This window comes from Xiphias gladius, chromosome 18 (genome assembly GCF_016859285.1).
Source record: "Xiphias gladius isolate SHS-SW01 ecotype Sanya breed wild chromosome 18, ASM1685928v1, whole genome shotgun sequence".
NCBI classification, from domain to species: Eukaryota; Metazoa; Chordata; class Actinopteri; order Istiophoriformes; family Xiphiidae; genus Xiphias; species Xiphias gladius.
In genome coordinates this window covers 14,755,219-14,781,957 of record NC_053417.1, presented here as the reverse complement: position 1 = coordinate 14,781,957, position 26,739 = coordinate 14,755,219, and the positions used below count along the sequence as shown (strand labels likewise).

Here is a 26,739-nt window from a genome sequence, read left to right as displayed (position 1 = left end):
GAGGAGTAAGAAGTACAATATTGAACTCTGAAATTTAGTGGAGAAGAAAAAAAAAGGAAAATTCAAGTGATATAGAAGAACCTGAGTGACTACTCCAATACATGAGTGAATGTACTAAGTTACATTCCACCACTGTAATCACACTTTTTATTTCATCCTATCCCATCTCTGATCCCGCTTTCTGAGTGTCTGTCCAGTAGGTGTCAGTGTCGCTGCATGTGTCATCTCGCCTCGTGTGTGACGACAAACCGGAATAAGGAAGCACCAAATGAATTTGGACGGTCTGCCTTCTAAACACAGCTGGCTAGAGTACAGCTATCTCCTGAATGCATAGCAAAAAAAAAAAAAAGGCTTGAGCTGCTGTTACAACGTAAGTTAACCGTATTTTTTTTTTTTCTTTATCTAAAGCTTGTGTTTAGCTTCGGTGTTACCGCGGTGAAGTCATTTGTTTGGCCGATTTCCTCGATAGATGTTAACCAGACTGCCTGTTGTGCTTTGACAGATCTTTGCTGGTAATCCTGCACCCGTCGCGCAAATCGATTCTCCTGGGGGAAAATGTCGTCTGGTCGGGAAGGGTCCTGGACCTTTGTTGTAGCCGCAGTGCTGACCGTATTTCTGCTGGATGCCGTTGTTTTCGCACAGGCGAAGGTAAAATCTGCAGCACCACACCTGAAGGAATCACGCAGAAACTGGTTGGCAGGGTCTGCTGGTCTTGAACAGTTTTAAAAGCATTCAGCTCAGTTCCCCTAAAAAAAAAAAAAAAGAAAGAAAAAGGGCCCTTGGAAGATATGAAAAAGCCTTTACATTTATTATAAGTCTTTAATATTTTTATGGCTTGCCTTAGGCAGTAATGTTAGTTGTAAAATGTTTTTGTATGTGATTTTAGCAAACAGTGAAAGCTGGAAAGAACTTTTATTCCAAGTCCACATATGTACAATTCAAATGTGGACCTTAAATTAATCAGTTACTAAATTTTTTTTAATCAGCTCATCCATCCATCCATTCATTCATTAATACATTTTCTGCTGATTGTCCAAGTCTAACTAATGTCTGATTGATCTAATGATTAATTGATGTTTCATATATCATTATTTAATCATCAGAAATAATTGGTATGCACCACTGGCAAAAGTTTGATATAAATGGCAGTAAATTAACGCACTTGGAAAATGACTATAGGCCATATAATCCCTACTGGTTGTCATTGATATCTTTCATACTGTAATTGGTATGACTGTGAAGTGGGTGTTACATTTCTTTCTAAGTGGCATTGAAAAGGTCATTAAAAGTCTTAAATTTAATTTTGTGAACACAGCAGAAAACCTGGGTTGGTCACAAATAAATTTCCTTCCCCTTTGGTAGTAGAGATAATGTTGTTGGTTTTGTTTCGGGTGTTTTGTTTGTTTTTTGTCAGTCACTTTACTTTTTTTTTTTACATTTTCTCAAAAACCTAAAACTTTTGTTGAGGAAATTACAAAAAAGGACATTTTTAATTTATCTGCAGTATACAAATTGAAAGAGAGGAATAAAACTTCATTGCCACTGTGTAATGTATTTAATCCAATAAATTATATGCTTCTCTATGCTTGTCTTTTTTTGGTCAGTAAAATTTATTGAGACAGATATAACAAGTATACAGCAAGTAACCAACAATATAACAAGTGTATTGTATATGTAATTGAAATGAAAACTTTGTAAAACTTACAGGCGTCATCTTAGAAATCAGCTCAGAAAGTTTGACTTCCTGTTTTTAAATCATGATTAATGAATATGAAATTTGGTCAAAATAAAGGAATTAGGTAAAACTGAGAGTAAGAATTCCGATTGTATCCAAACAATACATTTTTCCAAAGAAATGTAAATTGATGGGCAATTTTATCAGCTATAAATTGTGACAGTTTACGCAGTTTTGTATGCAGGCAAGACCAAAACAAATGCACCAGCATTTCTCTGAGTTCCCTGAGAAAAGTACAATTTACATCAATGGATAAACTCTGTGAAGCATCTTAAAAGATATCTATTTGACTTTGGTGTCAATTCAGTACGTTTGTGCCTTCAAGTTGGAAAAGCTGGAAAAAACATTTTTTGGTACAACTAAGTTTTGATAAGGGAACAAAAGGGCTACTGCTATCAGAAAAAAACAGATAGCTAAGGTATAATGTTAGGTAAGCAGTTGGCTAAGTTTGGGGCCACTTTGATCCAGTTTTCTTAAAAATTGCAGAGCTTTGAGGATGTTCGCTGCAAGTGCATCTGCCCTCCATACAGAAACATCACTGGCCACATATATAACCGAAATGTCTCCCAGAAGGATTGGTAAGACAAACCCTCTATCTATACTTTAACCTTATAGAATAACAGAATCTAACTTCAGTATAAAGTTTAATTCCTTATTTCACTGCTGGTGTGTTTGTCAACTGTGTAGAAATGTCAGACACATGGCCACTACTCACTGCACAGTTTTGATGTGTTTTACAGTAACTGCCTCCATATAGTGGAGCCCATGCCGGTGCCTGGCCATGATGTTGAGGCTTACTGCCTGTTGTGTGAGTGCAAGTACGAGGAACGAAGCAGCAACACCATCAAGGTACCACAGGAATTTTGTCAGCATAGACCAATTTCTCTTTAAGGAAAATAACAAAGATCAGTTTTGTTTCTTCATCTTACCATGATTGTATGTCATAAAACATATCATGTCAAATATTAAGAAGTTTATTTTATTTGTCTGCTTAATCGAATCAGAATGTAGTTGGGAGAAAAGCATTCGGGAGTGTCAGCGTTTTTCAGAGAAGTGACCGCTTCTACTGGCATGCATCACCTAGGAAGAAATGGAAAAGCTGACTTTCATTTTAGGGCTTTTTAATGTGTAAAACTTGTCCTGAAAAATACCCAAGAAATTGTTTTACAACTGTCACAATAATTAGCAACTAATACAAATAATAACATTAAAAAGTCCTGTTGTAAATGAGCAGGAATTAATGTTGTTAGAGGTTGATTCCAGCATGTTAGCTTCACATCACGAAAGTATTTCTAAATGTTTTCTGTCCTTGTCCATCGTAGGTAACCATCATCATTTACCTATCTGTTGTGGGTGCACTGCTGCTTTACATGCTGTTTCTGCTCCTGGTTGATCCTCTTATCCGCAAACATGACCCCTACACCCAGCCGCTGCACAATGAGGAGGACTCTGAGGTAACCATTCAGAACAACACATACTGTACATGCTTAAACTAATACAGTCCATACGTGTATTTCATTTCAGTTGAATGTCAAGTCCTTCTGTTAATTTACTCTTGGTTTTTTGTGCACGTGTCTTCAGGAGATGCGTCCGCAGGTGGACAGCAGCCAGGCAAGAGGAAACACAGTGCTGGAGCGGGTTGAGGGAGCACAGCAGCGCTGGAAAAAGCAGGTCCAGGAACAGCGCAAGACTGTTTTTGACCGCCACAAGATGCTTAGTTAAACCTTACAGCTGACCTCAAAACAGGTTTAGAATAGGTAACTTCACTGGGCTCAGCACTATTGCACTGGCACCAGCTGCACTATTACTAACCTCTTTCCATTGGATGTGCACTCCACCCTCTGAAGTAGAATTTCCTCACTAAGAAACATTCAAACACACTGATCTAACAAGCAGATATATTTTATCTGTTATACATTACACTTAAGTTGCAGTTGTGAAAAAACTCCATGTTTGCGCGCTCTTAACTGCTAGATTTGGAACGTCTCGATAAAGTAAGAACCTTTTTGTCCATTTAGCCAGACTTAGAATAGCCTTTAAGCTTCTTTGAGATACTTTTAGTTGTTAGCTACTTACTAATATGGTATGATTATAAAGGGTTTTTTCTCGTAGCCTAATTTATGACGTCACCTCAGAACAGGTGAGCTTTATGTTTTTGAATGATCAGTTTAGCTAATAGGGTAGAAAGAGTACCCTATCTGTGCTGTTGCCAAGCATTAATGATAATTTATTTATACATAACCCTGGGCGTATTTATTGTCATTTGCACTAACAATGTAAGTAAAGGATTGTAGATTTGGGGCTTTGTAATTTTAAAGCTTTGACATCACTACCTTTAAGATAGCCCCCAATATGGGCCTTTTTCTGTTTCTCTCCTTGTGTGAGTGAACATGTTACACCAAACTCCAGTGCAAAAGTTGGCTCATAAATGTTGGCAATTCAGAGCTTGCAAAACACAACAGATGGTAAGGTCTACCAAAAAAGTTTGGCAGGTACATTGTCCACCAAGTAGTAGTTGTGTTTGTGTAACTCTTAACAATTTATCTTGGATTTAACAGTGAAGCTGATTGAGAAAAGGTTTGATCAGTGAGTTAGGCACAAGGACACATTTACATCCTCTATTTTGTCGTAGAGTTTGACTGAACGTACTCTCCCATGCAAAGAGAGAAATGGAGAACGGGGTATTTAACAGAGCTTTAAAGCCATCCTCAAATGAATCAAATCTGTGCCACTGGAGAATGTCCTAAATCAGTAAAGCTGCTGATAAAGCGTTTAAGTATGGCGGAATCAGGATGCCTCATGGCTTTGAAGCACCCTCATGTGCGTCGTGTGTCAGTGAATTTCCCTTCACATTCTACTACTGCGGCTCCCTGTTGGGGAATTTTTAATACGACAAAGAAAGGTACGCTGACTCACATTAACTCATGCACAATGTGGACTGCTGAAGTTGATTTGTCTGTAATAGTTTGTTTCATCATTGAAGCGTTTTTGATTGATTAATTTTAAGAATAGTTTCATATCAGTGTTTTGTATTTCTATTTCTTTTCAGCCTAACTGGAATATTCCACTGTTCATGTGTATACATTTGGCTTGATGTGCAATAAAAAAAACAATACACTGGTTGAGTGCAATAGTTTTGTTTTGTTTTTTCTTTGGTTTGTTTTTTTTGTTCACTGGGAATATTCGCTTGGTTGCTGCAGATTTTTCACTATCGGAGTCGCTGCTACTGTTTAATGGCACTAGGGGCCGACAGAGGACACAACATGTGGGCCAACTGCTTCCACTACCATGGGAAACACTGCTTTAACATCAAATGAATCCTCACATTTGTTGTGGTTTTCAGCTGTTGGGAAATCTTTCAACAGTTTCACCTCTGACATGCTGAAGATTGTGTTGGCAGTTTGAAAAGCAGTAAGCTGTTTTATTCTCCTATGAAGACGTATTTTATATTAAGTGCCCACTGGAGGTTGCTGACAAATGCATTCATAAAAACTTGTATCTACTTTACAACTACATTTTACTCTATAGTTATGAACAATTTATTAAATGTTTATATTAGGTTTATAAATTTTAAAGGGGGGGGTTAAAGATACATGTCAACCATATATTAATATCAAAAAAAATCTTGCAATAATATAATGTTTTTGATATCAACCATATTGCCCAGCCCTAAATACTTTGCAACAAGGATTTAAATGGAGAACCCCCCCCCCCCCCACATGTAAACTCTCCGTGAAAGTTTGGGATTCAGAAGCAGATCGTCTCAATTAGTCTCTTAATCATTTCTTGCGGTCTGTGGCTTTCACCCAAAACTTTTCAGAGTCGCGACACTGTGCTCCACCTGCACAATCTCCCACTGGAGAATGAAATATCCATAAGTCTCTTCCGTCCTCTCTGTTCATTTTTTTCTTTCACAGTTTAGGGTACAACACCTGTGTCTAGCAGCAGAGCAGCTTCGGAGGCTGGTGGGGATATTGTGCCACTGCAAGACCCCTCAAACTGCCTCTCCCCGCCTCTGTGCTCTCGACTGCCACTGCTGCCCTGCCCCAACCCCCCTCGATCCCATCTACTGCCTTCTTCCAACTTCTACCCCCCCCACCCTCTTAACCATCCCCAAGCATGGCCTGTCAGTGGTTCACAGTCTAAATTTAAACTACAGCAGGGCCAACTGCTCCTGTAGCCACTCTGGGCTCCTGTTATTTTTCCCTGCCTAGAGGGGGCTTTTTCTGTCAGAGGCCCTCAGCCAGGAGGAGAGGCCTGTGGCTCTGCGTGAGGGAGAGGAAGTCAGAGGGAGTGGAGAAGAGGGGGAGAGAGGTCGGTGGAGGAGTGCACACAGGATCGGCAGTTCAGGAACCCAGGGGCCTCCGCAACAGGGAGTTATAGTGTGTCTCAGTTTGGGATTATACAGTGAGGACTCGATTCTAGTGGGCTGGGAGCTTTTCTCAGGTGAAGGCACCAAGATGGCAGCCAATGGAGAGGCGTCCAAGCCGGTCATCATGAATGAAGAGGAACTCAAGAGGAAGCAAAAGGAGAAGCTGAAGAAGCTACAGGCCACGGGCGGCAACCCTCGACCCGCGAGATCCCTCTTCCTCTTCACCCTAAAGAATCCCTTCCGCAAGGCCTGCATCAACATCGTAGAGTGGAAGTATCCTTTATATCTTACTCGCAGACGCACACGCACACACACACACACACAGTACAGTATACATACACAACACACTACTGTTTTAGTGGACAATGGCTTAAAAATATCCCATTTAAACATAACTTGCTTATTCAGTCTTGCTAAAGACATACATTTTTTGAGTAATTAAGGGTAAATTTTTACTTGTGAATATACAGTATTTAAGATCCTCAACGTATTACACAGTTGTTACAGCGTGTAGTGCTGTGCTTAAGAACACTGATGGCTAGGGTACACAGATATTATGTGTCTGCATGGCAGCTAATTATCAGTCATGTAGTTCACCTGCGATAAGCCTGGCAAAGCCAAGTCTCTTTCAAATCTGTGTTAAGGCATTCCCTGAAGTGTTAAGACTTTTGTTATGTATCTGGCCGCCCTGTGTCAAAGTCAAGTTTGCGGCCTGTGTATTTCCACCTGGAGAGCTTTTAAAGTTAATCTATTGGGCATACAAAAACAATTAATGAAGCTGCCTCTGTAGTGTCCAGACTGGCTGACATTTTTTTTTTTAAATGTGGAAATTGACGCTCTGCAATGCTGAGTATTCTGTATGGCCTGACACATGAACACAAGGCAAGCTGCTGAGTGATGTTATGGCCCCTATAGGGGGTTTCCTGCTTTTAGACTGATGTCCATTCCTGGATAATGCATATTTTCCATCCAAATTAGAATGAACTGATCATGTCTATTCAGTGACAACATCCTTATGTTCGCATTTTGAATAGGGTATGTGGAGTTTAACAGTGGATGTGCATATTAAATCATCATTATGGTGTAAATAGTTGTCATTTTTCTGAACAGTTACGTTGAAATGTATCTCCATATGCTCAACCAGGTCATGAGTTTTTTACTACAGCAGTTTAATCACATTGGTATGTGATCCTGTAACATAGGACATGGGTTCTGTTATTAGAGCAAAATTACAGAAATTGACTAAAAGTTAAGCACTACCTACAGTACTTAAAAAAAAAAAAAAAGACAGCTCACAGACGTACGAATCAATATATACCTGATAGAATAACCAAACTGTTTTATTCCTGATGGGTAGTCTGTGTTTAAATCGTTTGGTCATATTCTTGGGCTGTGCAGCTGTCCCACGGCATCACAGAGAGACATGGTGCTGATCTGGCAGGGGAATTCTCCTAGAGAGCCCCCTATGGATGAGAATGGATTAGCACAGCAGACAAGATTACATTAACTGTGACTGCTTTGCTGGCTACCCAATGGGCTGGTTTAGGGATGATGTTTCAGGCAGGATTTAGAGGCACTGATTAGTGTTAGCAGGGCCACAGAGTTGTTTGATATATTTTGTTACATTACATCACAAAAAGTACAGAACAAGTCACACAGATAAAAGAAATTGACCATTTATTTTTCTAAAAATGTTTCTTACCTCTCCATTGTCACTAAAATATGTGTATCTATATAATATATATATATATATATATCACCATGAGTGATTCCAGGTAAATCGTATCCCTTATGTAATATTTCCTTTTGGGGGTAAATGGGGATATTACCAGACCTCCTCATGTGTTATTGTTATGATCCTGAGCTTCTCTGTCCAGAACCTTTGAGATCATCATCTTATTGACCATCTTTGCAAACTGTGTTGCTCTGGCTGTGTTCCTGCCCATGCCTGAAGAAGATACTAATAACACCAACTCAAGCTTGGTGAGTATGACTATGACCCTTTCACCCTTTCTTTGATGTATGTCTCAGGACTCTGTGAGGAGCCTTGGCCCAGTGGGTGGAATGGTATTGATATTTGTTTTGTTATAATATGCTGGATATGGAAAAAGAAATAAAATATTCACTCATGGTCTCTGATCTCTGAAGGATCCACTATTTAACCATGACGACACGATAACTATGTGTTTCAGCTGGTCACTGGTCTGATTGCCAAGCTCCATTTAAATGCCTCTAGACACAACTCAGTTCTTTATTTGGAGTCCCATCTGTGTCTGCAGAAGAAACATGTCATCAAAAAAGTGTGCTATTTGTTTATCCCTCAGCTGTGATTAGTTTTTCCTTCTCTGATTTGAACGTGGGTTCGAGTTTTCACCTATATGGATAAAAGTTACAGAATACAAGGATGTGCAGTAATATCTCATAATATTTGTGTTTGTTTTGACACACACATATACAATTCTTTAAAACTGAGCTCATTATATTGGAGTTGATGGGTCATTTGGCTTTTTATAGAAACATGTATTCTGCCAATAAAATTGAAGTAGCTTAAGGTTCCTCATTAAAGGTTTCACGACTACTCTCATTCTAGATGGCTCTGTTGTGTAAACTAACCGGTGGCATGTTTGACCCCAAGATGCTAGTGGTGTGTGTCCAGGTGTTATTATATTTGAACTTCATCGGTGTGTGTTTGTACTGTTATAAGGCTGTGGGTCATGTATTACAGGTCTGAGACTGAACAGTAAAACTAATGGAACTTCACTGAGTGATAATGAAAGTGTCTATATGTCATATAGTGAGCAAAGAAAAATATTCGCTCAACAGTGTACATATCTTGCCAATGTCTAGATATTTGAGATTGTATTGACATAGGTGTTATGGTATTGAGAAATGTTGTGAGAATCTGGATATGTGGATCACTGTCTCTGAGAGGCCTTTACACCCAGTACAAATGTCAACATATAGTACCTGTAGCAAGCCATCGCATACTATCCTCCATGCAGTCAATAAACTCCACACACCACTAGGTTAAAGCTAATATAAACCTTGTTGGTACACAACCAAGTGACCTACATTCCAGCCAAATTCATCAAGTCATCAGAAATCTGAACCTAAAACAGACCCCATCTCTTTAATATCTTTGCTTTGACCTGCTTGCCAACCTGCTCTCAAATCCTTCTTACTTCTCAGTGTGCCATTCTTCAGAGATGAGCGATGTAACAGGAGCAGCAACCCCCCCCCACACACACACACATGTTGTTTCATGTAACCACACTCATACAATGATTATAAAATATGATGGCTTGTAACACTGATACACTAAGAGCACAGCTCTACTTGTTTCTTCACTTGGTTTAATTTGAGATACAAAATTTCTTATGTTTATAAATGTATGTATTATCGTTAATGCATGCAAGGTTGGCCTTGGAGGTTCTTATGGATTAGGGGCTTGGGGGCTGCCGCTTGGTGGTTCAGCCAAACATTATTGACCTTACTTGTGTAAAATTATCAAAGGGAAATAAACAGCATATCATATATAATTTATAGTTGACCTCAAATGAACTCCCCAATTTTGATGGTACCTGATAGGGATGGATTCTCCACAGAGCTTCTCATACTGTTCTGATATTATCCCTTCTTCTTCTACAAGATGTATATTTACATCAAAATTAAGTGGAAAATTAAAATATTGTATCTACTGATGATAAAAATATTACATTAAGCTTTTAGGAATTAAGCTGTTTTTATGCTCATTTTCAGAGACTCAAAAGTAATTGGACAATGGACTAACAATCAGTTTCAGGTCCAGCTGTGGCCTGTTCCCTCCTTATTTAATGGCAAATTAAGCAGACAAACGGTCTGGAGTTGATTCCAAGTGTTGAATTTGCATTTCGTAGCTGTTCCTGGTAACTCTCAATATGTGGTCCAACGAGCTGCCAATGCAAATGAAGGAGGCCATCATTAGGCTGAGAAAACAAAACAAACCTATCAGACAAACGGCCAAATCAACAATTTGGTACATTCTTAAAAAGAAGGAATGAAAATTGAGGGACTATGTATAAAAATGGCTGTAATTTCTAAACGGTTAATGCAATATTTTTGTTAACATCCCAATCCCAACCCACCCAGCCTGCCAAACACTTATGTACCTGACTGTATGTGTGATAATGTGCGATGCAGTGTTTTGACAGCCAAATAATACTACTCTGGAAACCATGCTCTTTTGTTCTTCTGCTGTGTGTCCTTGAAAATATCAACATTGTTGATAAAGACACAGATACGGGCCAGATTTGCAAACAGATGCTTTTATTCAACCACCCTGTCATTTATCTCTTAACCATCTGTGAACAGAGCATTTAATTTTCTGCTGTTTGCTTTGTGTCTGTCTCAAAACTCTTACTTGATGAATTGTGGCTAAAATAGTTTCATTCATCACTGACTCATGGGCCACCCATCTGTTTAAACCTTCTGAAGTCATGTTTAATTTGTGTAAAAAATTAGCTAACAGGCTGTCAAAGCTAAGGAGTTAATCTATCACCAGCAATATTTATTGCTATTCTCCCTAGCAGGTGCTTAAAGCTCAAAGTTGTCATTAACTCCAATCATTCCATATTTTACCAGAGAATTGAACCTGAGGGTTTATAAAAATGTAATTTCCTGGTTTGTGTTTGTCTTTTTGCAGGAGAGTTTGGAGTATATCTTCCTAATAGTCTTCACGTTAGAGTGCTTTCTGAAGATAGTGGCATATGGGCTTGTTTTCCATGAAGGCGCCTATTTACGGAACTGTTGGAACATATTGGACTTTGTCATCGTCTTCATGGGGTAAGATGAGCTGTGCACTGCAGGTGGATATCTCTACTGCCAAAGGACACAGCTTTTCTTGATCACTGTAACTGCCTTTGAAAAAGTTGAAAATGCAACATCCTGTCAAAACTGTAATATTGATCTGTAGATGTAGAGACATGCTCAGTTTTGTTTGAAAAAATGAATACACTTCAAGTCATCAAAGCAACAGTTTTGCTGGGGTAGGTGTTTAAGTCATCTTTTTTCCAACAGTCTCTTCACCTTTGCTTTGGATACAATCCATAAGATAGCAGGTATGCCAAAGGAGAAGGGTGGAGGGTTTGACATGAAGGCACTGAGAGCCTTCAGAGTGCTACGACCCCTACGCCTCGTCTCTGGAGTCCCCAGTAAGAGCCTATGCTTTACTCCACACATACGAGAGAAAGACCCTGTTGCTGTATTATACTGTTCAATCCATTTGGAATCACTGTATATCTGTGTTCTGGAGACACTACCGAGATTTTTTATACAGAATTGTGATGTTCAAGTTTTACTGTCCACCTTCAGGCCTGCAGGTGGTGATGAACTCCATCCTCAAGGCCATGCTGCCTCTGCTGCATATCGCCCTGCTGGTCTTTTTACTGGTCACCATCTATGCCATCATGGGTCTGGAGCTATTCAAGTGCAAAATGCATAAGACCTGCTATTACACTGGCACAAGTGTGTATAAAGGGCACAATGAGACGAAGTTGCAGTTGGGCTTTTACATTATGTTATATTGTATTCATCTCTTTAACGTGGCCTGCAGATATCTATGCTACAGCAGAGGGTGAGCTGGCTGCTCCCTGTGCTCAGGCTGGTAACGGACACCGTTGCGTCATCAACGGCTCTGAGTGTCGGCCGGGCTGGGAAGGTCCCAACAATGGCATCACCCACTTTGATAACATTGGCTTTGCCATGTTGACTGTCTACCAGTGTATCACCATGGAGGGATGGACAAAAGTGCTGTACTGGGTCAGTGACTGCTTGAACATTGTCGCACTTGTTTCACAGTTTGATTGTTGGGAAATTTGTGTTCAAACCACAAACACCTCAATATTTGTCAAAAGTATATCCTACCAGAATACATTGTTTGTGTCTGAGGCAGAGTTGTCTTTCAGGTTAATGATGCCATAGGAAATGAATGGCCCTGGCTCTACTTTGTTCCCCTCATTCTGCTGGGCTCCTTCTTTGTGCTAAATCTGGTTCTGGGCGTGCTCAGTGGGTAAGACAGCTTTTATCTTTGACCATTTCTACTGTCTGCATCATGCTTCTTGACATAAACAAACTAAATATAATCACGTTTGCTGTTTTACTTTTCTTTGTCTCTCCACTCAGAGAGTTTACCAAAGAGAGAGAGAAGGCTAGGTCACGTGGAGAATTTCAGAAGTTGCGAGAGCGTCAGCAGCTGGATGAAGACCTCCATGGCTACATGGAGTGGATCACTCATGCAGAAGTCCTGGATGCTGACCAAGAGGGCAAAGGTGAGCACTACAAACCACCTCAGCACCCATCCCATGCAGTGATACTGTTGAATTCCAACTGTTATTCTCTTGTCAGGACTGCTGCCTTTGACCAGTGGAGATTCTGACACAGACAGCCTGTATGACCTGGAAGGCAAGAGTCAAATCATCTACTACTAGTGAGTCTCCTGTTTTTGTAAATGTGTAAATGTTGACATGCAATATCGACAGTAGCTTGGCACAGTATGCCGAGGTTATTTTTGTGTTTAGCCGCCTGGCCCGTCGCTGGAATCGTTTCTTCAGGATGAAGTGCCTGGTGTATGTTAAAACCAAGACCTTTTACTGGGTGGTGATGTTCCTTGTTTTCCTCAACACCCTGACCATTGCGACAGAGTACCACCACCAGCCTGACTGGCTAACTTCCCTACAAGGTCGGTGATTAATATATATTATTGTAAACATTTTTGTACATAAATTCTATCCCTCCCAGCCTAATCCATTCATTTCTCTTCTCTTATCTCAACAGATGTTGCCAGTCGTGTATTGCTGGTGCTGTTTGTCATTGAGATGTTTGTGAAGATGTATGCTCTGGGTCCCAGAGCATATTTCATGTCTCTATTTAACCGTTTTGACTTCTTTGTGGTGCTGTGTGGTATCCTGGAGATAATCATGTTGTCTGCAGGAGCCGTGGCACCTCTGGGTTTCTCAGTACTCAGGTGTATTCGGCTGCTGAGGATCCTCAAAGTCACAAAGTAACTCCAGTCCCCTCAAAGGATCATGTTGCATTAAATTTAGCAGTTGTGGTATTATTTATTCTACTTTAACACTGCCTCTCTCAACTGCTTTGCAGGTACTGGACCTCTCTAAGCAATCTTGTGGCCTCTCTCCTCAACTCTGTCCGCTCCATTGCCTCCCTGCTCCTCCTTCTCTTTCTGTTCATCGTCATATTCTCGCTCCTCGGCATGCAGGTTTTCGGGGGGAAATTCAACTTTACTGACCACAGACCAAAACGCAGTAACTTTGACAACTTCCCTCAGGCCCTCATCAGTGTGTTTCAGGTGAGGCTAGACACTGATTTATTGATGCTAATTTTTAAACTCGTAGCAATGTCCACTTTGATTTTGCTAAATCTTTCTGGCCCGATTTTTATGATCCATTGTTTGCAGTGAAAAATCCTTGTCTACTTTTTAACCGATGACTGTCGTACAGATCCTGACAGGAGAGGACTGGACCAGCATCATGTATAATGGCATTATGGCCTATGGAGGGCCTGTCTTCCCTGGCATCCTGGTCGCCATCTACTTCATCGTCCTCTTTGTCTGTGGAAACTGTATCCTTCACATGCACTCACAATGTCATGTGGGATTTACAAATTTTATACATAGCAATAATGTCAACAAAAATCCCAAGATTTTGTTTTCCTGAGCTCAGTGCAATTAGATATCCTCCTCAACGTGTTCTTGGCAATCGCTGTCGACAACCTGGCAGAGGCGGAGAGCCTGACTTCAGCTCAGAAAGAAAAGGCAGAGGAGAAGTTGAGAAGGAAGCTACTAAGGTGAATAAAAGAAGTTTAACCTGCATGAGATGATCTGTTCTGTCTAATCATAGCTTAACTTTATTGCATTCCTTTGCCCTCCAGGTCAAAAATGCCTGACAAGACTGATGAGGAGAGGGAGAGGATAGCTAAGAAGCTGGCAGAGCAGAGAGCCAAGCTGGAGGGCATGCCCACCACAGCCAAGGTTAGTGTTGTTTCTTGTATCATATCACACTTATTACTCTTAACACTGATATATTGATTAAGAGCATAAGTAGCTATACATATAGTAGGTATATATACACATATATATTTGTGTTTTTTTCCAGCTCAAAATTGATGAATTTGAGTCAAATGTCAATGAAGTGAAAGATCCATTCCCACCTGCCGACTTCCCAGGTAATATAAAAAATGTCTAAACCTCTTCTTTTCTTGCACCTTCAACCACTTTTCTCAGCAATGCAGTTGTAGCAGAAGGAGTTCAGTGATTGCAGGAATTTGTATTCATTGCATTGCTGTTAACCAGTGCTGCTGTCTTGGCTATGTTACAGTATAAGTATAGTAACCCTTCATTATTATTAGACTCAGCCGATTCCCTGAGCTGAGTTTATAGCAGAGTCTAAAGTCATCCTATTTTAGCTCTGCTCTGGTGACTACCATATAAAGCCTACTACGTGTTTCAATATAGGTTGTATAACTAGTATATAGATTTCCTTTTTTCCATACTTTCCATACTCTAATTTTATTTGCTGGATCTTTGCTTTGTTTTTTTTTCTCTCCCTCTTCTCTGCGACACTGTAACATGAGTACCACTATTAAGTAAATGCGTCACTGCACTGTTTTGAGTCTGCTTTCTTCCACATGGTAGGTGATGACGAGGAGGAAGAGCCCGAAATCCCCATCAGCCCTCGGCCCCGACCAATGGCCGACCTGCAGCTGAAGGAAGAAGCGGTTCCATTGCCTGAAGCCAGCTCCTTTTTCATCTTTGGCCCTCAGAACAAGTAAGAACCTGACTGTCCTTGTGCATACTAACAACCTAAAAAAGATATTTAATATTATAATAAATATATATATGTGTCTGTGTTTGCTTACATTTGGCTGTTCACTGGTATCCAGGTTCCGAAAGCTGTGCTACAAGATCATCAATGCCTCATCCTTCACCAACTTAATCCTCGCGTTCATCTTGCTCTCATCCATCTCCCTGGCAGCTGAGGATCCCATTGATCCCAAGTCCTACAGAAACCAGGTGACAGTCAGGTCTAGCACCACAGAGCGGACAGTAACTGTTGAAAGAGGGCCAGATTTGATAAAAAAAACCTTGCTCTCTGTTTTTCTCTTCAGATTTTGGCCTATGCTGACATTGTCTTCACAACTGTGTTCACCATTGAGATTGTACTAAAGGTAAATTCAAGAGAAAGTCATGCTGTGTATTTCATTTTACTGTATGTCTTATTTTGGTAGTCGAGATACCTTCTAACAGATAATGATATGTTTGCTGAAGTAGACGATGAACAATTTTTCCGATATTCTATGTGTTTAAACTTGACATTTTTGTGCCAAAAATGACAGAAAAAAACATCTCAGCCTCATTCCCTCTTCAATGTTGCTCTGGGCAGAATAATAATTATCTGAAACCAGATTAAAAATATCACAGGCCATTAAAATGTTGCCAGTCTTGCATGTTTCTACTAATATAGTTACTTCATAATAGTAGTAGTTAGTTGCCCTGCTGAATTGCAATTACTAAATTCAGTTATCTGAATGTCAGTACTGGTGGAAATTAGTTCATTTTTGACACTTAATGCCACACATTTTTTTCTTCTGTTAAAAAAACAAAAAACAAAACAAATTCTTTTGCATCTGTATTCTGTGTATAACTGTGATATATCTGACTGCCAGATGACAGTGTATGGAGCATTCATGCACAAGGGCTCCTTCTGCCGTAACTCCTTCAACATCCTGGATCTGATTGTTGTCGGAGTCTCCCTGCTTTCGATGGGAATGGAGTGAGTTAGGATTGCTACATTAGATACGGAACATTCCCATTATTATTTTCTTTCCTTACAGTACACTTTTTAGTATTCCCAGACATGCATGTCACGACTGCTTTTTGCCGTGTGTTTATATGCAGATCCAGTGCCATCTCTGTGGTGAAGATTCTCAGGGTACTGAGGGTGCTGAGGCCTCTTAGGGCCATCAATAGAGCTAAAGGGTTAAAGGTACAACACATGCATAAATAACTCCGCTGGGAAAATGTCTATGTTTCCTGGGTGAAAAAAGTATTCAGATCATTTACTCAAGTATAATTACCAATACAACAATGAGAAAATATTCCATACAGCCCTTGCATTTAAGTCTTACTTATGTGTGAGTAAAAAATTAATATCAGCAAATGTGCTTAAAGTACAAAAGGTTTAAGTACTTGTTCTGCAGATAAATGGCCAATGCAATGGAAAGACTGGGAGCCACTGGTTTAATCTCTAACAATGCGCTAAATTTTTTAGGCTTATCAAATGTTCTTTATTTTAAAATCTTCATCTAAAAAAAGGTGTATTTATAGCTTTGAGATAAATCTAGTGTTGTAGAAAATACTCAATAAAATACTCAATACTCAATAAAAATACTCAAGTAATGTACAAATACCTCAAAATTGTACTAATTGTGTAGTTTTGATTGCCTACATTCCACCACTGTATGTTTCCACAGGAAACCTGCACCTTATTTGACTCAGTATTAAGTGGTCATTGTTTGTCTTTATTGACAGCATGTGGTCCAGTGTGTGTTTGTGGCCATCAAAACCATCGGCAACATTGTGCTGGTCACCATGCTGCTGAATTTCATGTTTGCCTGTATTGGAGTGCAACTCTTTAAGGTAAGTTTGGACACCAGATGATGTTGACACCACATGTAGTATGATATTATTAAGGTCTAATTTCCAGATTAATGAACTAATCCTTTCCCTTGCAGGGTAAATTCTACAGCTGCACAGACCCGTCCAAAATGACTGGGGAGGAATGCCAGTAAGGAGAAAATCTTTCAGATATTATTAATTTATCAAAGCCATAATGCTATTTTAGAGTGACCATTTGCTGTGTCTGCTCTCAGGGGATCCTTCTTAAAGCCCATGGAGAATTCCCTACAAGACACAGTGGTGGCTAAGAGAGAATGGCTCAACAGTGACTTCAACTTCGACAATGTGCTCTACGGCATGCTTGCTCTCTTCACTGTTTCTACATTTGAGGGCTGGCCAAAGTAAGCACAGCACACGTTTTGACAAATTGTGTCTATGACAGGATTGTTTCGATTGAGTTAGAAGACAGAATATCTTATTACGTGGAGATTGAGTTGGAGGTAATTTCATTGCCTGGAGTTCAAGATTGTAAAAGAGGCAATATATCCTTTTTCATCTACTAAATTATAAATTTCATCTAAACAAATTACTCTTATTATATCTCTGATCTTTGATCTTTGTCCTGCCAATTTCCCCTCCTCTCTTAACATCACTCCATGTGTTCTCAGACTGTTATACAGAGCCATTGATTCCGATGAAGAAGACATGGGTCCTGTCTTCAACAACCGCGTGGATGTGTCCATCTTCTTCATCATCTACATCATCCTCATTGCCTTCTTCATGATGAATATCTTTGTGGGTTTCGTCATCGTCACTTTCCAGGAGCAGGGCGAGCAAGAGTACAAGAACTGTGAGCTAGACAAGAACCAGGTACACTGAGACCCTCAGAGATGAAGCTATGGACAGTGAGAGAGTCAAGTATTTCCCAGTAAAATCTAAAACATGTTCCTCAAGTGTAGAATGGCTATTTTTTTTTTTTTTTAACCCGCTTCTTGTCTGTGTTGCCCCCCCTTCAGCGCCAGTGTGTTCAGTACGCCCTGAAGGCTCGTCCTCTGAGGTGCTACATCCCCAAAAACCCCTACCAGTACAGGGTCTGGTACATTGTCACCTCCTGCTACTTTGAGTACCTCATGTTCTTCCTAATTATGCTCAACACCTTGTGTCTGGGGATGCAGGTATGCAAATCAAGGTCATGTTGCAACCTAAAAAAACACTGATTGTACTGAGGCTGCTGACAAACAATATTCAGCATCAGTATTCAGTATCTTTAGATGTATTGAAGTATTTTTTTTGCCAAAGTCATTAGGGTCCAGTGTTTGTTACAGCTATTTAATTAATGAAAATGTGAAAGTTTGAAACTGTATTTAAAATATGGGACACTACAACTTTCCAGCAAATCCCAGACTAATTAATTTTGGGGAGGAATAAGGAGCACATAAATGCAGAGTGCCCTACTTGTTTAATTAATTTCCAAAACCCTAATGTGCATGCAAACAAATAATTGCAAGTTTTCTGGACTGTTTTCATGTAACGAAGGTTGGAAAGGACTGGAGTAGATGAGATTTAATTTTCAAAATTTCAAACTGGGCCTGATTTACTGTATTTATATTTAAAGGCTTGCCCTGTTTATCACAACTCTGATCTTAATTGTGTCGGTGTGGCCATCCTTTCTTTGAGTTATGATAACATGGTACACACCAAGTTAATTGTGACTGAAGAGCCTTACAATGGCCAAAGCTACGACGCAAATAAAACCCAAGTTTAATACACAGGACTTATCTTTTAAAGGCCCTGAAATATATTTTTTCAATCAGTTAGTTACTTCCGGTGATGGGATCTTGCATGAACACACTACTTTCAGCCAAAGTTAGAACAGTATAGGTTATTTTACATGAGAGATTTCTGTATTTTTTTTTTGTCTGTGCCTTTCTCACTGGTTTAAAGTGAGAAAACCAGACATTTAAAATTTGACATAACTCCGTGCACCGATCAGAATTTGATGACGGCGCATTGTTTGGTGAATGTGACTTTTTTTTACCTTAATGTTGTTATGTCATGAATATTTTAGATTAATATTTGTTTTTGCTTTTGAACAGCACTGTAACCAGTCGGACCATGTGACCAAGCTGTCAGACACTTTGAACTTGATCTTCACTGTGCTCTTCACTGTGGAGATGATTCTCAAGCTCATGGCCTTCAAAGCGAGGGTAAACACTCTAATGTTTGTTGTTCTATCCACTCAATTTAGTGTCCTACTATCTCATCAGTGCTCTTCCTCTCTGTACAGGGCTACTTTGGAGACCCCTGGAACGTCTTTGATTTCATTATCGTCGTTGGTAGTGTTGTTGATGTCATCTTGAGCGAAGTCGATGTGAGTACGAATAACAAAGCATATATTTTTTAATCTGCTCTAATGAATTCCACAGATATCAGATTCTCATGGCAGGTGCTGTGAACGAAGGTCCTTTGTGTTGTCGTAATGACAAATTCCCAGTAAATAGTGTGATTTGAATTGAAATGACTGAATGCATTTATTCAATGCTCTGACCCCGAAGCATAAAATCATGGCCCAACAGCTGATTGGTGCCAGCAGAACTAGCTCACAGGACAAATGGTCAGTACTGTTGTTGGCCATTTCTACCTCATCCCGTCCACCCCTACCCTCCTCAGTGCCTTATGCAACCTCAGATGCATTTCCATTTCCATCACAAAACCACCAAAACTTTCCATTATTCCCACAATTATTCATTACAATATGTTCAGTGATTTGGTGTTTTATATGTGTTTGAGCACTTAAGAGAGCACAATATCATTTAATGTTTTTAGTGTTATTTTATGCAGTAATGCCACACAAACTCGATGTTCTCTCTGGCTAGTCACAGGTTTGGCATTACTTGTCATTGTTTCACTGCTTCATCCTCATCTTTTTCATCCACAAGCACAAGCTAGTTGCAAAGTCAGTTTTCTCCGTCCAAAACGTATTTCACATCTTCTCTTCCCTCTTTTACTCATCTCCTTTTTCTCCATTTTTTTCTTATCCCCATCAATCCCTCTGTCCTCCATGCACCTCACTCCTCACCTGTCTATCCTCCACAGACTGCCCTGGCCTCCAGTGGAGGACTGTACTGTCTCCATGGCTGTGCTGTAAATATCTGATCTGCACTGCACTGCACTGCTGCATGAGCTTTGCTGTGTGAGCACTCCACTATGTTCTCTACTAAGCTCTAGTATTACTGTCCTGAACTGTGTGTGGCTCAAAGTGCCGGTGAAACATTTGCACACTTTCCACTGTCTGTCTCATCTTACAGAGCAAACGTAAGATGAGACCTCAGGTTGATTGCTATATTTTGTTACAGTATGGCTCATACTGTTTATACAAACAGGGCTACAACTCAACACTGTACATATTATCACAGCAAGTATTAATAATGGCTGAATTGACTGAAACCTGTTTTGACATTTTGACAGAAATGTGTGTGTATTTTGTTTATTTTGCATGAGTTACAAGCTGCAGCTGTTTTTGTAGTTTTCAGCAACTAAGACCTGGAAGCTTTGTAACTCATTAAAAGTGGAAAAAAAATGTCCTTAATATTAACCCTGTTTTGAGATTGTAAATCATAATTTAATAATGTTTAACAGTTGTTAAGTACCATGATGGCTATGTGCCTCTTATTAATGATATTATAACTTCTATCAAATATAACTGTATAAGTTATGCAACTACAATATGTCATCTCTTCATCTACTTTATGCAGGAGACGAATCCTATGCAAGCAATTGCGGTAAGCCTGAACTCTCCTATTATTTAAAAACAGCAATGTTTTTCTATTTTTCTTGTGTTTTTCTTGCCTTCAAATACTCTGTCTCTTTTCGTCCATAGGCCTCTGAAAATGCCTCAGTTTCCATCACGTTCTTCCGACTCTTCCGTGTCATGCGTCTGGTTAAACTGCTGAACCGTTCAGAGGGCATCCGTAACCTGCTGTGGACCTTCATCAAGTCCTTCCAGGTCTCCCACACTGGTCATTATCATTTTCATTTAATTTTCATTCTCCACTTTTAACACACTTTTAATGACCTAATGGTTTGTGTCTACAGGCTCTCCCTCATGTAGCTCTGCTCATCGTGATGCTCTTCTTTATCTACGCTGTCATTGGGATGCAGGTGCAGTCTTTAATATTATTTCTGGATCAAAACATTGTAAACCTCTGTAGATTGTTAATATGTTTCTGATTAAATGCCACTCAGACAAGTTTCTGTATTTGTCATCGGCGCACTGATTTTGACTGGGATTGTAATAATCCTTCAGATCTTTGGAAAGATAGCCTTAGTGGACGGCACCCAAATCAACCGCAACAACAACTTCCAGACATTCCCTCAGGCTGTTCTGATGTTATTCCGGTGAGTGTGTGTGCCGGGATGAGGTTCAAAGCTCACTGTTTGCAGGATCAAAAACAGAGCCAAAATCTCACTGTAGTTGGTGTGCGTTTACGTTTCTAGATGTGCTACTGGAGAGGCTTGGCAGGAGGTCATGATGGCTTCAATGTATGGGAAGAAGTGCGACCCCAAGTCTGACTTCCTGCCAGGAGAGGAGCACACCTGCGGGTCCAACTTCGCTGTCTTCTACTTCCTCAGCTTCTACTGTCTCTGTGCCTTCCTGGTGAGAAGCAGCCATAAAGTCCAAAATGACCTTTAAGCTGCATTAGTATTTGTTTTCATATTTAGCAATTATCATGTGATGAAAAAAGCTATTCTCTTTGCCGAGAAATGTTGAAACAGTATGAATAAAGGTGTTTAATTCCTACCTACTTCAGATCCTCAACCTGTTTGTAGCTGTCATCATGGACAACTTTGACTACCTGACCCGTGATTGGTCCCTCCTTGGTCCTCATCATCTGGATGAGTTTAAGAAGATCTGGGCTGAATATGACCCTGAAGCCACGTAAGCCTGAACTCTAATTGAGATCCACAATCCCATTCTCAATTTATATATGCTCAATTAGCCCCAATGATTAGGTCAGATTGAGCAGTGTTCCACTCCAAATAACATGTTTCTGGATCTACAGGGGGAGAATTAAACATTTGGACGTGGTGACGCTACTGCGACGCATCCAACCTCCACTGGGCTTTGGCAAGTTCTGTCCTCATCGTGCTGCCTGCAAGGTACATACAGTCACAAACAGGGTTACAAACAAAATGGGGCTTTGCATGTATGTATGAGAGTCATCACACAGTTAGAGAATTTCTCAGGAGTTTGTGAATGTTGAATAGTAACAATACAATAAAATCACTGCCGATGGACACTAGTAAAACAATATACAAAGACACAATACACAAATATAGAGACCATAACATATTGAATATCCCAAACAATACTATTACTATTAGTTTAGGGGTGTCTTACAATGTTATTTTTAATTATAAATATTAAATTTTAAATATTGATAAATAATAATGATGATGATGATAAATACATTGAATTAAATCGGCTGATAAAACTATAAACGAAAAAACTTAAACTTAAACTGTTATCCTACTCAATTTTTCTATTCCTCACTGGTCCACAAATTCTCTCGGTTTCCTGTCTTCAGCGTTTGGTTGGTATGAACATGCCTCTCAACAGTGATGGCACTGTCACGTTCAACGCCACCCTGTTCGCTCTAGTCAGGACTGCTCTCAAGATCAAAACAGAAGGTACAAGGCATCACTACCTGTCTGCACACAGTTCACGCTAAAAATATGTTTTTCCTCCAACCTCATGTAAAAACTGAAATTCCATGCAATTATCATGGATTGTTCTGAATAGGTAACTTTGAGCAGGCCAATGAAGAGCTAAGAGCCATTATAAAGAAAATCTGGAAACGCACCAGTATGAAACTGTTAGACCAGGTCATCCCCCCGATAGGAGGTGAGTCTAAATAAATAAAATAAGTTAAATTCACCTTTACAAAATAATCCATTATTTCTCACACTTATTGCACTGTAAATTGTCTGATTATAGATGATGAGGTGACTGTGGGGAAATTCTACGCCACCTTCCTGCTCCAGGACCATTTCCGTAAATTCATGAAGCGTCAGGAGGAGTACTACGGCTACCGGCCCACAAAGAAGAATGCTTCAGGCCCGGAGATCCAGGTGAGCATCCAGCATGGGTTCAAAATCATGTTATTAGTGTAATGTTTAAAATATCCAACAGGAAATTACTGCATAAGAAATGAAAATCACTCATAAATATTCAAGAGAGATGTTCGGCATTTTTCAGAGTAGCACACTATGCAAAAATGTTAATGCATGTTGTTTTCTCATTTGGCTCTTTAGATTTAAATAAATCAAAAAAATATTTTATCAGCAAGTTTTTATGCCCCTCATTGTTATCATTGCACTTAGCTTACAGTGTAACCCTGCTTAGATCTCATCTGTTCATTTAATAACACTAGTTCTCAAACTTCATCTTTTCTCTTCTTCCTATCCTTGCGAATACGGTGCTACGCGCCTCGGCTCTTCATCTCCCCACATCCTCCATGTTTTTCTAGGCGGGTCTGAGAAGTATAGAGGAAGAGGCAGCTCCAGAGATGCACAGGACCATTTCAGGAGATCTGCAGAATGAGGAAGAGATGGACCGAGCCCTGGAGGAGGCTGGAGAAGAGGCTATTTACCAGGTGAAAAACACCTTCTACGACAAAGTGCAGTGCATTCGGGCAGATAGTCTGCATCACCCCTACATATAGTTTTTTGTGATGGTTAGTTTTAATTTTTGTTTGATAACAAGGTCCTCTAAGGGTGGAGAAAGTCTTCTGGCCTTTGATTCGATGAAAATATTTTTAAAATCTTCAAAAATGCTCAATGTCAAGCTGAAAATACGGCAATTTTTCCTAGTTCCTGAAAAGTGGGCATTTCGAACACATAAATGCAGACACACACACAATGTTATCCTGATTCTGCCATATGATGATATAAATGAGAGTGACTTCTCTATTTGATTATTTATGTGCACAATGTGGTATTTCCAGCGTACACATGGTCTGTTTGGTAACCGGGTGGACCCATTCTCCACTGAGCCTGCCCACCCTCAGTCCCCACAGATGACCAACCAGCGGCCCCTCAAGTTCTCTGAGAGCCAGTCTGAGTCTCCACCAAACTCCTCTTCCTTTGGGCCCACTACTGAATTTTTCCCCTCAACCACACCAAAGAGCAACACTAACAACAACGCCTTTGCAGAGTGAGCTCCAAACGCACTCCCGTCTACAATGATGTCATACGCTCAGGGTGAATGTGTATGATGGGTGTTAATTTTTGTTGTCTTTCAGGTTTTCATTTGAAAGAGATGGCAGCCCCGAAGAGTTTTACAATTCTACGGAGGATGCAGAGCCTGGTATGTCCAGAGGTCTTGCACAGAAACAGGGTTCCCGTGAAGGGCTGGGAGTTCTTCACGGGAACCTCAAGAGTCTTGGAAATTGCCCACAGAATTTTGGAATATTATAACAGATAGTTTTTATATCCCAGGAGGGAAATTTGTTTTCTCCATCTGCATATGTTCCTGTCTTACAAGAAAAACATAAAGACACAAATTAAACAAAGTCAAGTTCAGCAAATAATCTTTGTATAAAATCTCGCAAACGAGTAAGAACCCAGCTGATTTAAAAAGAGATAGATTTAAGGCTGCAACTGACGATTATTTTCATTATTGATTATTATTGATTATTTTCTCAATTAATTGAGAAATGATTTGGTCTGTAACATGTCAGGAAATGCTTAAAGTGCCCATCCCATTTTCCCAGAGTCGAAGGTGACGTCTTCAAATTACTTTACTCGTTGTCCAACCAACAGTCCAAAAGCAAAAGATGATCGGTTTACTATCACGAGGCAAAGGAAAGTGGCAAATCGTTAAAACCAAGAAGCTGGAACCGGGTTAAATTAATTGATTATCAAAATAGTGCCCAGATAGATTCTAGATAGATTCCTCTAGTTAACCTTTCATTGTCCTTGATAAAATACATGTTTGTTTTTCCTTTTTCACCCTTGTTCAGACAACAGGCGCTCCTGGAGCTTCACAGTGAGAACAGACAAAACGCAGGTAATATTTTGTTGAAAGGCGACTCATCCAGTGTACATGATGGTGAACAGTTCATGTAGAGGATTTATGAATGCATTTTTTTTAATTTTTTTTTTTTTTGCAGTTCCCTTATGACCCTAACTATGGTGTGAATCAGAGTCAGAGCTCGCACACTGCAGCTGACCAGCTGGTCCAGGAGGTAAGTGAGGAAGGATATCTGACTGCCCAACTCTTTTATAAAATACTCATTGAATACCACCTCTATTAGCAGGAAATGTCCTGATCCACAATCACATCTGTCATGGATAGGTGATAACAAACAAACTATTTTCAGCACTGGCCTCAACACAAATTGAGGCTAGTCTGCATTGAACTACTTTTATTTTCCCTTAAAAAGTAGACATCACACACTCTCCGTCTGAGTTGTACATTAGTGTAAGGGAGGTAATGTACAATTTAGGAAACCTCCACCAATCACTGTAAAAAGCTTTTTCTATAAGCATTTCCTTGTCTATTGGGGACCTCCGGGACTTGTTTTTAGAGCCACAAGCTTTAGCTTCAGCCTATAACTTTTCAGTATGTAGAAATTTCTGTTGGATTATTTTGTTGTGAGTTATTGTAATTGTTTGTACTTTCATTATTTTATTTCTTATTTCTTTACTGAAATAAGTTTAAATTTCAGTCTTTTAGATGAGCTTAGCATTAGTCTGTCTGCCATATAGTGTAAGGAAAAAGGCTGAGCTGTGAAGTCTTATTGAAATATTATATCCGAATTGTATTTCAGCGTGGATTTTTCCTGAAAGTGTCTTTGACAAAGATACTGTGTTCCAGGGCATTTTTTATTCAGCTGAGGCAGCGTGCCTTCCGCTGCAGGGTTCAATAAAATATCAAATCATCCTTAACACCATTCAAAATGTTAGCCATGAAATTGTTGCACGACAATATGTAACATAACTTAATGCAGCAGAAGCTGTTACCAGTAATAGTAATATAAAAATGTTACTGTATGTATGCACCAACACTGCATGTTGTTCTGTCTTCCAGGCTCTAGTAAAGGGCGGTCTAACCTCCCTGGCCAGAGACGCGGGCTTTGTGTCTGTGACTAAGAAGGAGATGGCTGATGCCATGCACATTCCCATCGCTGAGATGGAGGGAATGGCTCAGGGCATCCTCAACGAACGCTCTGGCAGCATCCCCCCTGTCAAAAAGAGACGTCCCATCCCTATCCCTCCTTCTGGCCCAACGGTGGCCGCACGGGAAACAGGCGAGCCAGATCCGGCTGTGAGGAGAAAGAGACGTCCAGTCCCCATGGTTCCGTCCGTGCAGGAGCTGGCTGAGGCCGACTCCAAAGTTTAGAGGCTGTCACTTGAGTTTACGTGGTTATCATGTGGTTTTTACTCTTGCAGTTGGCTCCTCCTCACCTCACTTTATCAAGCTTGCTGCCCTTGTGACAATCTGTATCTACTAGCCTGGCTCAAGGACTAAAGGCACGTTGGCTCAGGTTTGATATATTGTCAAGTGTGGTTGAAACTTAACCAAGGAAAAACAATATCTCTGATAATGGAACATCTTCTTAATCTTCAGATTTATTGAAACTAATAAAAACACTAACTTATCTCAGAGCGAACAGACTGACGCACTCCTTTCTTTGTAATGTTTGTTGAGGTTATCCATTCCATAGACTTATGGGACGACCATGTAGGTGAGCTCAGTGTCTTGCTGAAGCCTCAAAGAGGGAGGTAGGATAAGTGACTCAGTGCATACAGGGAGCGGGCGGCCGTCTTTATCGTGCTGCAGTTCAGTGACGACGATGGGAAAAGACTCCCCTGAGTGTCTGTGCATCCAGGCCCAGAAAAGTTCAACTGAGCATTCAGTTCACACTCTCAAAAGGGCTATGGTGCTAACAATGCGAG

At 40.1% G+C, this 26,739-nt stretch overlaps 2 protein-coding genes across 2 annotated transcripts; both read left to right on the top strand.

The window, feature by feature from the left end:
- The first annotated feature begins 244 nt into the window (after positions 1-244).
- Positions 245-4,840, top strand: tmem9 (transmembrane protein 9). The gene is made up of 6 exons (XM_040151657.1): positions 245-370; positions 503-648; positions 2,222-2,313; positions 2,476-2,584; positions 3,058-3,189; positions 3,317-4,840. The coding sequence occupies exons 2-6, from the start codon at positions 556-558 to the stop codon at positions 3,455-3,457; spliced, it is 567 nt and encodes a 188-aa protein (XP_040007591.1). The 5' UTR covers positions 245-370; positions 503-555; the 3' UTR covers positions 3,458-4,840.
- Positions 4,841-6,195: 1,355 nt separating this feature from the next.
- On the top strand, positions 6,196-26,182 carry LOC120804406 (dihydropyridine-sensitive L-type skeletal muscle calcium channel subunit alpha-1-like). Its single transcript, XM_040153851.1, has 45 exons — positions 6,196-6,380; positions 7,985-8,090; positions 10,789-10,928; positions 11,163-11,296; positions 11,457-11,609; positions 11,698-11,903; positions 12,050-12,153; positions 12,267-12,412; positions 12,489-12,570; positions 12,662-12,822; positions 12,918-13,143; positions 13,242-13,449; positions 13,601-13,721; positions 13,832-13,946; positions 14,031-14,130; positions 14,255-14,324; positions 14,794-14,926; positions 15,042-15,171; positions 15,267-15,326; positions 15,825-15,931; positions 16,057-16,144; positions 16,690-16,797; positions 16,893-16,945; positions 17,031-17,177; positions 17,445-17,646; positions 17,793-17,951; positions 18,873-18,983; positions 19,064-19,147; positions 19,873-19,920; positions 20,532-20,558; positions 20,657-20,782; positions 20,872-20,937; positions 21,083-21,174; positions 21,274-21,433; positions 21,588-21,715; positions 21,840-21,936; positions 22,365-22,467; positions 22,580-22,681; positions 22,775-22,908; positions 23,307-23,432; positions 23,784-23,992; positions 24,081-24,145; positions 24,801-24,847; positions 24,951-25,025; positions 25,871-26,182. Exons 1-45 carry the CDS (start codon positions 6,196-6,198, stop codon positions 26,180-26,182), a joined length of 5,556 nt encoding a protein of 1,851 aa, XP_040009785.1.
- Positions 26,183-26,739: the final 557 nt, after the last annotated feature.

Coding starts and splice junctions, on each gene's coding strand:
- tmem9 (XM_040151657.1), top strand. CDS start 556: ATGTCGTCTGGTCGGGAAGGGTCCTGGACCTTTGTTGTAGCCGCAGTG. Junction 649..2,221: donor TTGTTTTCGCACAGGCGAAG/GTAAAATCTGCA, acceptor TAAAAATTGCAG/AGCTTTGAGGATGTTCGCTG. Junction 3,190..3,316: donor ACAATGAGGAGGACTCTGAG/GTAACCATTCAG, acceptor ACGTGTCTTCAG/GAGATGCGTCCGCAGGTGGA.
- LOC120804406 (XM_040153851.1), top strand. CDS start 6,196: ATGGCAGCCAATGGAGAGGCGTCCAAGCCGGTCATCATGAATGAAGAG. Junction 11,610..11,697: donor CTGCTATTACACTGGCACAA/GTGTGTATAAAG, acceptor CGTGGCCTGCAG/ATATCTATGCTACAGCAGAG. Junction 12,823..12,917: donor CTGGCTAACTTCCCTACAAG/GTCGGTGATTAA, acceptor TTATCTCAACAG/ATGTTGCCAGTCGTGTATTG.